Source organism: Mytilus trossulus, chromosome 13, assembly GCF_036588685.1.
Source record: "Mytilus trossulus isolate FHL-02 chromosome 13, PNRI_Mtr1.1.1.hap1, whole genome shotgun sequence".
NCBI classification, from domain to species: domain Eukaryota; kingdom Metazoa; phylum Mollusca; class Bivalvia; order Mytilida; family Mytilidae; genus Mytilus; species Mytilus trossulus.
Genome location: NC_086385.1, coordinates 21,532,248 through 21,545,911, shown reverse-complemented (window position 1 = coordinate 21,545,911; position 13,664 = coordinate 21,532,248). Strand labels below are relative to the sequence as shown.

The 13,664-nt window shown below is 29.8% G+C and overlaps 2 protein-coding genes across 5 annotated transcripts in view; one reads left to right on the top strand and one right to left on the bottom strand.

Moving 5' to 3' along the window:
- Positions 1-1,222: 1,222 nt before the first annotated feature.
- Positions 1,223-11,319, bottom strand: LOC134695456 (EF-hand domain-containing family member B-like). The gene is made up of 9 exons (XM_063556711.1): positions 11,046-11,319; positions 10,166-10,228; positions 9,575-9,905; positions 8,671-8,995; positions 7,383-7,605; positions 6,323-6,518; positions 5,556-5,735; positions 4,564-4,745; positions 1,223-3,978 (listed from the first exon to the last, which is right to left on the bottom strand). The coding sequence occupies exons 1-9, from the start codon at positions 11,133-11,135 to the stop codon at positions 3,799-3,801; spliced, it is 1,770 nt and encodes a 589-aa protein (XP_063412781.1). The 5' UTR covers positions 11,136-11,319; the 3' UTR covers positions 1,223-3,798.
- Positions 11,320-11,526: 207 nt separating this feature from the next.
- Positions 11,527-13,664, top strand: part of LOC134695455 (solute carrier family 15 member 1-like) — a 43,128-nt gene continuing 40,990 nt past the window's right edge. For 2 of the 4 annotated variants that reach the window (XM_063556707.1, XM_063556705.1), the window contains exon 1: positions 11,565-11,700. In XM_063556707.1, the coding sequence (XP_063412777.1) occupies positions 11,698-11,700 (3 nt within the window). In that variant the 5' untranslated portion in view covers positions 11,565-11,697. Of the gene's footprint in view, positions 11,701-13,664 lie in introns of all 4 variants that reach the window. The other 2 variants (XM_063556706.1, XM_063556709.1) reach the window with 2 other exon arrangements.

Below are 13,664 nucleotides of genomic sequence, written 5' to 3'. Positions count from 1 at the left end.
TCAGATGACACTTGTCAGCTTGATATTCACACCTTACAATCATTCCATACCCCAAATATAGTAGACATATTGGATACAGTATAAGAAAAACAGACCAAAACACAAAAACTTAACTATAACCACTGAACCATGAAAATGAGGTCAAGGTCAGATGACACCTGCTATTAGACATGTACAGCTTACAGTCCTTCTATACACCAAATATACAAGACCTATTGCTTATAGAATCTGTGTTATGGATTTGACCACCGAAACTTAACCTTGTTCACTGATTCATGAAATAAGGTCAAGTGAAAACTGTCTGACAGGGATGAGGACCTTGCAACGTATGCACATACCAAATATAGTTATCCTACTACTTATATAAGAGAGAATTTAATACTACAAAAATTTTTATCTTTTTTTTCAAGTAGTCACTGAACCATGAAAATTGGGTAAAGGACATTGGACATGTGACTGATGTAAAATTTGTAACATGAGGCATCTATATACAAAGTATGAAGCATCCAGGTATTCCACCTTCTAAAATATAAAGCTTTTAAGAAGCTGCTGCTGCTGCTGGATCACTATCCTTTTGTAGAGCTTTCTATAACTAAAGTTGCAGGCTCAACAAAAATAAGAAACACTTCTGAACCACATCAACAAATGACAACCACTTAACAGGCTATTATGTATATGCAACTCGTCTAAACATCAACTTAACAATGTTAGATCTGTAAATTTGGTAACAAGCTGCATTTTTTTGAACTAAATATTGCAAAAATAAGGGGGGTGATAATGTCACAAAAGTCCCAAAGGTCCTCAAGATTTGATCTAAAGTACAATTTCAATTCATTTAATTGATAACTTTACAATAGTACTTTCATATGCAAAAAAAGAGATGTGGTATGATTGCCAATGAGGCAACTCTCCACAAGAGACCAAAATGAAACAGAAATTACCAACGACAGGTCACCAGACGGCTTTCAACAATGAGCAAAGCCCATACCGCATCATCAGGCACATACATAGAGAATGTGGCAGGGTTAAAAATGTTAGCTGGATCCCAATCTTCCTCCTAACCTGGGACAGTTGAGTAACAGTACAACATAAGAAAAAACTATAAAAATCAGTTAAAAAAAGGCTTAACTCATCAGATGGCAGATGGATAAGAATACAAGTTTGGCATCCCATAAAATATGCTATCCTTAATGCAATACATTTTCTAGAGAACAAGAAGGTGTATTTTATAATTCTTTAATAGTAATCATACCATACATACATCAACAAACTTCACAATCAACAAAGAGAAATCACAGATAAACAATAACAAATGTTATCATCAGTAATGTACATGTAGAATCACAGATAAACAATAACAAATGTTATCATCAGTAATGTACATGTAGAATCACAGATAAACAATAACAAATGTTATCATCAGTAATGTACATGTAGAATTTATGTACATGAAGAATTTACAAAAATGCATGTAGAGTTGCATTTTTCATAATGCTTTATTTATAAATATTAATAAACTTAGTCAAAATATAGCTTTAAAAAAGCTGCAAATAGGATAATAAATTTATTTCCAAAATATCCAATTGTATATCATTTAGTACAGCCATAAACTTTACATCTGAATCTTTTTTTTAGAACAGAAATTCAGTACAAGATATTTAATCAGATTTTCAAACAGTGTGACTGAAAGGTTTAAAGGATGGACCTGTACTTGTACTTATAATTGATGAAATAAACTACAGTAAAAATGATATAAAAAAGTATGAACAAATATCTAAAAGTCTAACAATAAATATTAACAACAAAATTATCCTGAAAAGTACCCTACTCTCTCTATGTTTAGGATTACTACATAGAAGACACTTATAAAGGTCACTGGAGTAGACTACACTAACGTAAAACTGAAGCATATAGTCTATATATAACATCTCATTATATATATATATATATTGGAGTAAGAAATTCTAAAACAGAAATGTATAATGAAAAATACAAATCATACAATTAGAATATTTTAAATTCTACTCATATTTTAAAATCTGAAACTGTCTTATTAGTTTTAACAAGTTAATACTTATTGGTTTATATATAAAAATTTAAATACAACAGTAAACAAATTTGATAATACCTTCCATGTACTTATCTCACATATGTGAAGAAAATTCAAACCTCTTGCAATTCTGTCACCTAATAAAAATAATCTAACTGCACCTTAATATTCATAATTGTTGCTTCAATACATTTGTTAAGAATGCTGAAATTTTGTAAAGTTGGTATAAAAATATATATGTTAAAGATATATGAAAGTGCTTTTGATCTAAATCTACATTACTTTTAATCAAACATTTTCTGTATCATAAAATGCTGCGAAAATATTATAGGTCTCTGGGTAAAATTATTTTGGCACTAAATGTATAAACATTTTCCCAGTAATTTCTTTAAAATTTTCTGTCAATTTTCTGAGAAACTATTTTTAACCTCTGCCTAGAAAAACTCAAAGCCCTCAGGAGCTCATATTCAGTAAATTTGTATACAACAATAATTGGGTTAATACTATGCGGTGTCAATGCTGAGATTTAGCGCTGTGTTTGAGAGTTAATCTACTTTGAAAAAAGTGACCATACATTGTTTGATAATGCTCAAGTGTAAAGCTTAAAAATACTGTTTGTCCTACATATATTATACATAAATGGACATTATATATTAATGCTTACGCGTCTCATAAAATTGATAAAAAATACTAACAGGTGTAAGCTTCAAAATTATAAAAAAAAATCAGCTAAATCAGTGATTTTGATATTTCTATATATATATCACTATTGTGCTATGCTGTTAAAAATAGTATGAAAACATATGTGATAAAAAAAAGTTTATATTTGAGTTATTGGTCAACGATAAAATGCAATCTCTTTAAAGGAATGATGAATGGAATGTTAATAAAACTGTATACTTATCACATCTCAATAACAAATACATGTACGGCTTTGAAAATGAAAATGTGTAAAAATCATGAAAATCATACAAAAAATATTGACACCAGTTATTTTTACAAATTTTAAAATCAAAATGTGTGACCCTCAGAAGCATTAGGCTTGAGATTTATAAACAGGCATGCATTAGCCATTTTGATATTATGATTTACAATAGTAACAAGATATCATATACATGGGATATTTCTATAATACTCATTGGTGTAATGCTGTTTGAATATTGGATAATAATCAACAATTATTTGCATATTTATTTTAAAGCTTTGATTGTTATGAAATTTTTAAACTTCAAAATTCTGCATAGATTTAAAAAAAAAAATACATTTAAATTTAAGTTATTTCACAATGAAATAATACTGCACCTTGCAATCAGATTAATGCTAAGGATAAAATAGTTTTACCCTTCAACAATTCTTTAAGTTTATTTATATAATGTAAAATTATGAATGATATGTATAAATGAAAAGAAGAAAACATTTCATAACGCCACATTTAGGAACATATAAATGTATATCTATGACATCTACACATGTAGGGCAGTTTTTATACAGTAAAGATCTTATCTATAGTCATAGTGGAAAATGAAATGTTTGTACATCTAGCTGACCAATCTGAACAATGAGTTTATTTACTCCTATTGCCAAAACTCAATCGAAATCTCAAGATTATGGTATCGATCTGAAAAGTTTGCCTTTAAATTAACATATATTCCTTTTCAAATGGTAAAATTCTTCCTTATTAATCAAATACTTGCAATACATAAATAGTGTCTTTAATGCAAGTATACGTTTTAAGTCTTTGATTTAAATTAGACAGCCATTGGATGCTGTCCTGTCATAACTTGATGAGCTTGGATATCATCAATAACTCCTCTGATTGACTCCACACTCACATGACCTTTAGGATTCTGATTAGCAGCTGTGTTATAAACCTGCTCAAACATTTCACCAGTCATCTGTACACCAATATTGTGGAAAATTGATTTCAGCTGAAAAATATAAAAAACTGTTATCTATCTGTCTGCATGTTTTCTGCTATACAAAAACGAATACTTCCAGAAATATTTTTGATTGTGATTATTAAAGTAGAAAGAACATCTACAGATGAGTAAGTTTTAGTGAACAAAGTACTGTGGATTCATTTATTTTCGTGGGTACTAATATTCATGGTTTCAGGTATTTTGCATGTTCGTTAATATTTAATTTCACCGTTTTGCTGACAAGCCTTTAGGAAATTTGTGATTCATTGAACATATAACTTCATGGTTAATCTGTCCTCATGTAATCCATGATAAATTGTTAAAACATAGTATGCTGTCCTAGTATGTTTCTTGAAAAGATTTCAACATTTTTAAAATGTACTTTTTCAACAATCAGAAAAACATTATGATCTATATTAGTAACTGTCAGATCATAATTCTAGAAAAAGACATAAAAAATGAACATCATAATTCTGACCAATGGAGTAATGAGGACATGTGAAATAGTCATTATCAACACAGAAAAATATTGAACCATATCTCTCTTCCCCTTTAAAAAAAATTTTACATAATTTTTTTTCAAATACTAAATACCTCTTCTTTAGTTCTGGGTAGTAGGAAATCTTTTTCATAAACATGACGTCTGCTAAAGATAGATGGATTAACAAGGCCGTAAGCATCAGATTCATCTCCGTAGTTCTTATTATCATCCACACGTCGTATCCTAGGAGCATGTATATCTGTTCTAATGGTAGGTACACCATAGGTCCTGTAATCTGGAAAGTTAAAAATTTGCTCTCATTAATACATTAAATCTTCAACAAAAGCACTTAAAAAATTTAAAAAGCTATTTACAAATGGAAAATTTGGTGGCTTTAAGATGGTACATAACACTACAGGGAGATAACTCTGTAAAAATCAGCTGAACATTTTAATCATGTTCTATTGTTTAGGAAAAAACTAAGCTTCTCAATGATCAAATGGTTCTGTTTAACTTCTATACTTGCAATGAATTATTTCCATAAATTGTGTGGTTCAAGTTTTATTTTTTTTAATAATTTTGTTGAAGGGTCAAGGTTAACATTTTAACAAAATTATGAAAATTAAATGAGCCAAAATAATTGTATTCAAGGTGTATGGTACCAGCTTAATAATATACAATTATAAACTGGTTATGTCATTTTTTTACATAAATAAGGCCGTTAGTTTTCTCGTTTGAATTGTTTTACATTGTCTTATCGAGGACTTTTATAGCTGACTATGCGGTATGGGCTTTGCTCATTGTTGAAGGCTGTACTGTGACCTTTAGTTGTTAATGTCTGTGTCATTTTGGTCTTTTGTGGATAGTTGTCTTATTGGCAATAATACCACATCTTCTTTTTTATATGTGTACAACAGCAAGTTAATTGTTACCCAAGACATCAACGATTTCACGATGTGAAGACAGTAAATAAGTTTTTAACTGTATAAGAAAGTTTACTGTCTTGTCGTCATGGTTTTTGTAACAAAATAGACTAAATTTTCAGTCGGCACAATCCATAACTAGAAATTATAAAGTTTGCCTATTTTCATGTTGCCTAACTGACCTCTAGTAGAGATTCCTCCAACAACAGCGTTTATCATATTAGCACTTGTTCTATGATCTCCAATGGCTTTATCAATCTGTAACTTCAATCGGCGGGGAGTACTTTCTGCACTGTGTACAGATTTTCTTACTAAATCATCTGAAACTGCACTTTTACTTCTTGAAGAATTAAGTGGTGTATCTATGGGTAAAAAAGAAAATACATAATTTAAAAAAATTAACATAAAATGTCTTCAATGTAAAATACATAAACAAGTTAGCATTAAATTCAATATACACTTATGATTTAAACAATTCTTCTTATTATGGAAAGATTAATTCTAAATTGAAGTAAAATGTGGGGTTTCTTTACATTTTTGCAGATTCAACTTATTTGTAAATAAAATGAGTGACAATCAATGAATCTTTAACTCATAACTTAATAGAAGTGGTAAACTGAATAACTTATAGATTTAAGTCATTCAAACTGGATAATCTAAATGGTCAGAGGGGTTTCTCTCAACATGAGATGTTATCTATATATACATTACTGAAAAAAGGCAGAAGTTTTAAAAAATGTTTAAAAATTACCCCTAACATATTTAATGATGCTTTTATTAGTTTATACATCATTTGGTCTTCGATAAACAGTTAAGTCATTGGCTATCATACCACCATATTTTTATCTTATTATTTATAATTCTGAAATAAAAAATCTGAATTTGACGTTTGGTTGACAGTCTCATAAGTATTTTTCTTACTGTAGCAAAAATGAAAGATGTATTATACCTGGTTTGTCAGGAAGTCCTGACTTCATTTTATCTTTCCAGTTAAGGAAGTTAGAGAATTCTACATAATCTATTGCTCCATCCCTGTTGGCATCACAACTATCCAGTAATTGTTCTAATAATTCTGGTTCCAGTGGTAAATGGTACTGTATACAAACTTCACGTAAATCATTGATATCTATAACACCTTTACCATCCTGGAAAACACAAAATTATTAGTTAATAATTTAAATTTGGATGTAACGCGTCTTCTGATGTGACAGTGACATCATTAAAGTTTTTTCATGGTTTTCTACGGTTTAAAATGGAATTTATAATTAAATTATAAGAAATGACTGTAATATTTTTTGTCTATTCGAAATAACATGTAAATATTTGGTGCACACTGTTAAATAACCTGCTATGCACGTTATTCAGTGTGCACCAATTTTTTTTTATGTTATTTCTTTATAGACAGAAAAAATATTACAGTCATTCCTTAAATATTTAATCAGCACAATTATTACTTATCATAGGTAATGCAACATATTATTTGTACATGTGCTAAATTTCCTCTATTATTTGAAATCTAAATGTTTTGCAATAGTTACCATTAAAATCTGGCAAAATGAGAAAACAAATTAAATTTTATAATAAAAAAATAGCAAGAAAGAAAGTGTATGCTCTTTAAAGATAAAGACATATATTTGGAAATACAATATATATAACTGGAAAGTGCATTTTGTAATTCATCAATTGCATTTTATATGATGTGTAAATTAAGTCATGATGTATCTAATAATTTTTAAAAAAAATCTGCATGAGTAAATAATTAATGTTCTGGTTTTTATTGATAATTTTCATTACAAACATTTCTCCGAGTCTCTGTCTTTTGAATTGATAAACATGTAGTTTAATTGACTTTTGAAAAACTGATATTCAATTGTTATTCTATAATTAATTTGCCTCTCAACTATGATGCCAAAACTGATATGTTGAGCAGCCACTGAAATCGATGAAAAAAACATCTCTCTTAAAAGTAGACAGAAAAATCAAAACCAAAGTAAATATTAAATCTTTACCTTATCATAATATCTAAATGCATGCACAAGGTCGGTAAAATTATGAAAGTTTGCTTTCTTTAGATGTTGTCTAATGGCCGCTAGGACTCCCCTCTGTCTGTCCTTTCCTCTAAGGTAATTAGATGGAGCACGACCATGCATTAGGTCACCTGCACCATACTCATCAGGTTTGGCTAATATACCATAGGTGTGATCAGGACCAACTTTGAGAGTATCTTTAATTCTACAACAAACAATACAGATATAATTTCTCATAAAAATATAGTTGAATATTTCTACATAAAAAAATCTTTTAACATGAGTTCTTGAGAATATTTTTAATGAAAAAGTACATTTTTACTGAAAAATTATAACCAACATTTTTAGAATGCATTTCCAAAACAAAAGTGAGAATTTACTATTTCAATGTGACAAAAGGAAATAGTTCATAATACAAATGGAAGTTTTTAACGATCTTGACTGGCTATACAGCCCTTGCACGGTCGGCAGTTCATAATTAAAGACCCATCGAGCTAATATAGCAAGGTCATCAATATTATCGCAATGGGAGATTACTTATTAAATACTCCTTTAGCTTCGATAGTAAGATAATCAATATTATCTCAAAAGGGAGATAATTTATTATAGCAAGAACATTAATATTATCTCAAAGGGAGATAATTTATTATAGCAAGATCATCAATATCATCTCATAAGTAAATAATTTATTATAGCAAGAACATTAATATAATCTCAAAGGGAGATAATTTATTATAGCAAGATCATCAATATCATCTCATAGGTTAATAATTTATTATAGCAAGTTAAGATAATCATGCAATATTATCTCAAAGGGAGATAATTTATTGTAGCAAGATCATCAATATTATCTCATAGGTAAATAATTTATTATAGCAAGAACATTAATATTATCTCATAGGTAAATAATTTATTAGTATTAAGCAAGAACATCAATATTATCTCAAAGGGAGATAATTTATTATAGAAAGATCATCAATATTATCTCAAAGTCTCCCGTCAAATACTAAAATAGTAAATAGGAATATTAGATATAAACAATTTGAATGTGAAATGCATAACACATTTTTTTTTAAAACAACTGAATGTTCTCAAAAATTTGTATACTGATTATTTATGGTCAACCAAAATGTTAAATGAGAAAGATTTGAAATATTAAAATTTTAAAGAGACTTTCATAGTTCACACCCTACATGCCCTTCGTAGCAATAAAAAGATAAAATAAAATATTTAATGTGAAAGAATCATCAAATATCTAACAAAACCTTACGGATCATGCACTTGTCCAAGTATGGGTTGTGATCTTTCTCTGAAGTCATCCACACGTTTGGATACAATTTTAGTTGCCTTTTCTTGTTCTGTTTCGTGCATCCATTTAAGAGTTTTCTTCACTTTGATTCCTTCATTATTGTGAGGTGTTGGAATGCCAAATTTTTTGTCTGGGAAGAAACTAGGTTGAGTATATCCACGATGAAGTTTTTCTCCAACATCAAAGTTTTTGTGTGTTTCTCTGTATAATTCCATTCCAACTGCAGATTCTGCCTCAACTTCAGCATAAGTCTTGTTAGGATTTATCAAACCACCAGCACCAATATCTATTAAGAAATGCATTAAACATTATTTAATTTGATTGTCAAGCAGCAAGTATCACATTTATTTCTTAATTACTGTAAATTCAGAAATTATTGCAATTTTGTCATTTGAGACTTAAATGAGATTTTAATTTTTACAATTCTAAGAAAAATCCTATTTAATTTGTATGAAATATTTCAAAATGAGTGTTTTTTGCATTTTCTCAAAAACAAATACCTCGCGATAATTTCTGAATTTACAGTACTAGAAAATAAAAGTTTGGAAAATGAGAACTTTTTAAAAGAAAATGAATTCTTTCTCTTTAATAAGCACTCAGTTTGAACTTCAAATAAAAGATTATTTTTTTTCACCTACTGTCATGACTGTAATAAAGTTTTGATATGATTTATCATGTGTAACTAGAGGCTTTTTCTTATTGAATACATTTTTGTAACTTGATTGAAAGATTCAGTACATGTATAAACAAGTCTGATAAGAGATCCTAAGACTAAAGTGGACGTAGTGATGAAGCATAACTTTGAGAAACAGAAACAGCCAAAGATTTTAATAGGAATAATACAAACAATTTATGTCTAACATACCTAACTCTGTAGGAATTCCAAATGTAAACTGGTCCCTGTTAAGTCCTCTAGGTAAACCATGTGACTGTTCATGTGATATACCAAGAGGAGCTCTAATATGACTGGCATAGATATTTTCTTTTCTGTCTAATTTTCTTTGATTAAACAGTGTTTTAGGAGGTGGATTGGCAAGTTCTCCAGCTGTGTTTGATGATGTTGTATTGATGCCATGAGTCATTTCAGCTGCCCATTGTTGGTGAGGGTCCTGAGCTCTTCCATAAAACACCCTCATTTGGCCAGCATCAGGTCTAACAGTGGCTCGAAATCTACGAATTATGTCAGCTGAAGGGGGCTAAAAGTAAATAAATTTAAATAAATTAAATTTAGTTCCAAAAATTCCATATTTAAGCAACAAATAAATGTAGTGGCTGAGTTAAATGATTATTTTTTTCTTTTCAGATAAACCATCATTTCAGAGAATTTTTTCAAAACAAATGATGAACATTACCATTATTAAAATAATGACTACAAAAGATTCCCATAACAAATTTAAAAGTCGTAGTCTTTGAATTGATTTGTCATTGTTTTCATATTTTATAATATTTTACCTACCCTATCATTTTTAGGTTTCATACATAGTTCAGCAGTATCTCCTGATACTGTCAGCTTCCCTGCCTGAAATAAACAAGCAATACATTTGTACAATTTAGATTTCATACAAAAATCAGCGATTTCTTCAGTTTTGCTCACTGATATGAGCAACTATTTTTTTGGTGTTGTAAACTATGCAATTACATTGTACATGTATATATTTAAAATCAAGTTGAACAAGGTTTCTGTGCAGTCATGGTGGTTGTAACATTCAACAACTGCAGTGCTATTTTTGGTCACAATTTCGAATGAAAACGCATGTGTAGTGGGGTTGCTTCTCCTTAATACAGGTAGAACATATAAAGCAGTACCTCAAATGACTGAATAACACAGTTATTATCTGAATAACACTTGTAATGACCGAATAACACTTTAAATTTTAATATTAGCACATTATTGGTGACTTTTAAACATTGATTATTAAATAATAGTATATTATCGATGTATTTTATAACTCAAAAATGATGTATAGAAGGCACATAAGTTCATAAAAAACTTTCAAAATTTAGTGTGTACATCCAATATAGTCTTAATCAACTGAGGTATAGGGAATTGATTCTTTGGCTCAGTGGATTAACACACTGACTGTCACACAGGCGACCCGGTTCGAATCCTGGTGGTGACGATATAAATTTGCTGTGTAGATTCATGCTCTCCGGTTACACATGCATGGTACAAATTCATGTGACCTACGTATACAAAAACATAGGATCTGACCGTAATCTTTGTATTCTTTGTGACTTTAATTACATCTTAATTGTACATTGTTACAAATAAAGACACTTGCATGCTTATTTTGCTTAAAAGAAGAAAATTTAAATACAAATTATAGATTACTTACTGGACGAAGAGATGGTGACCAGTCCTTAAATTTGCCAGTGTATATGCCCCCATTGAGACTGGGTAGCCTAACTTGTGTTTCAGAAGACATTGTATTCAGTGGTTTTGTTTTCTTTTTGCGCGAAATTTGTATCTTTTATTCCAAGGAATGATTTTGTTACATCTATGTATCTACCAGTAGCATAAATGCCACACTATATACAAAAGGATACAACCACTTTTCTCTCAAGTCCTCTTTTGTTGACAATGCCCTGGCAACAAAGGTCACAAGGTCAATTCTACATGCTGAAGTGGTTGGAACTTATAGTTTCGAATACAATAATCGATGTAATTTTTGGAGAATTCAGTAGAACTAACAGAGGATAACATTTTATAGAGTTTTATAATGAATGGGATAATTTTATTTATCAAGAAAAACAATAAAGCTAATCCATAAGTTTTCTGATCCGTTAACGTTTCGGGTTTTAGAAAATTGTCAAACGTTCTTCTGAGTCAGATTCTTGGAAGATATGACAAGTGGCAAAAATTATAAACAATAACAGAAATTGTTGTTAAAGTAATAAATGTTAATTTGATCTGCCAATGCATGGAATCTTATGGTGCTACAGAGACACGGGCTGACAATTCACAGTTTTCAGAGGATTTGAAAACTAATGGTAAATGTGGTAGCCAATGTAGCAGCTGTGCTTATTCATGCATACTTTTTTTGTTTCGTCTGTTCATAACATTGATAATTTAGAATAGTTAAAACTGCATATAGCAATTCATAACTGAGGGGGATAGGACCTTTATCCGGACTCCGTGATCGGGCCTTTTTAAGCTCAGGATTTCGGGATTGACCCTTTCGTGATCCTGGAATCCTTTTTTACGGATTTTGGGACTTTAGGATTTACTTTATTTAAATTCGGGACCTCGGGATTTCGTTTTTTTAAGTCCGGGATTTCGGGATCAGGACCCCTCCTATCCCCCCTCATAACTACTTAGAGAAATCGAATGGAAAGAAAAAAAAAATTGCAATTTTTTCAAAAAGGCCAGGAAATTAATATGCGGGAGGCATAACCTGTGAAAGGGGACGAATGTATGACTTATTTTTTTTTAATTCAGACTAATATTTTAACTTCAAAATCTGTTAAAAAAAGAAGCAGAAATACTGTTAAGTTTGATTTTGGTTCTGTTGTTAGGGAATTTAGTTATGAAGTTATTTTAGTTATGGCATATAATATTCCATGCAAAAAAGAAACTGGAGCGTCTTTTTACCTCATAACACCGCAGAATACCACAGAACTACATAAATAACAATAAAACTACTGAAAATTACTTTATAAACTGCAAATCTATTCTATTAATTCAGAATTATATTATTTCTGTGGTGCGCAATGACATAAACAATCATGGGCATTTCCAGGATATTTGAAAGACAGGGCATAGAATAGACTTTTTGCCAAGCAGAGTGAGGCGAAATTTTTTTTGGCTTAAAAAGCATAGAATAATTGTGAAATGCACTTACATTGTATGTAACAATTCCTGACTTGGAGCATGTATATTTTATAATAGAGTGTCGGGTTTTGATATTTTGTATGCAGAATTCTCTCCAATAATTTTCTATGGTATATTTAAATGATTTGATGGATCTAACCAGCAGTTGACCAATAACGAGGAATTACAAATTTTAGGATATAAGGGCGGTTACTTTACATTTGAATAGTCCTAGGCCAGCAATCATTGGTTTGAACGTTGTTTCCAATTTAGTTGATATGTGTGCCAATTAGACAACTCTCCATCCAAGTCACAATTTATAAAAGTAAACCATTACAGGCCAAAGTATGGGGAACCTTGGTTCTTACCGAACAGCAAGACAGAAAGGGCCCCAAAAATTACTAACTGTAAAACCATTCAAATGGGAAAACCAACAGTCTAATCTATCATGTCTATATAAAATACGAGAAAAGAGAAACTCTTATGAACCACATCAACAAACAACTACTGAACATCAGATTCCTCACTTACAATGTAGGACAGGTTCAACAAACGTTTCAATGGTACCAAACATTCACCCTTATCTAAAACAATAGTTCAACATTGTATATATATATCACCCTGTTCTAGATAGTCAAATCTGACCCCTTCCAATGCAAGGTACCGAAAAAACCATTAGCCAAGCTTAAATAAATCTATCGTTAGATTTATACGCTAAACAAATTACTTTAATCACTTCAATAAAGTTTGTTTTTTTGTTAATAACAACTTTAATTAAATGTCATATTAACTATTTTTATTATTTATTGTTACAACTCTTAACAGAAAATTGATATTAAAAAAAAGGGGAAAAAAACAACTGATAAACAATTGAACTTATTAAATAATTATTAAATGCATCTAAACATTTTCAAAAATGAATTAAGAATTGCTAAAAAAGACATGTATACAAATATCAATTATCTTTTAAAATCTTTGGTTTTTTAGATAGTTAAGAATTTCTATATGATTGGCCATTCAGTTTGGGGTACATGTATATAGCGATAGTGAGTCAAACCTCAATAGAAAAATTTAATTTAATTGAATAATAAATTTGAAATCACAAAAAGAATGAACAATAACACAATAATAGTGTCTGCAATAT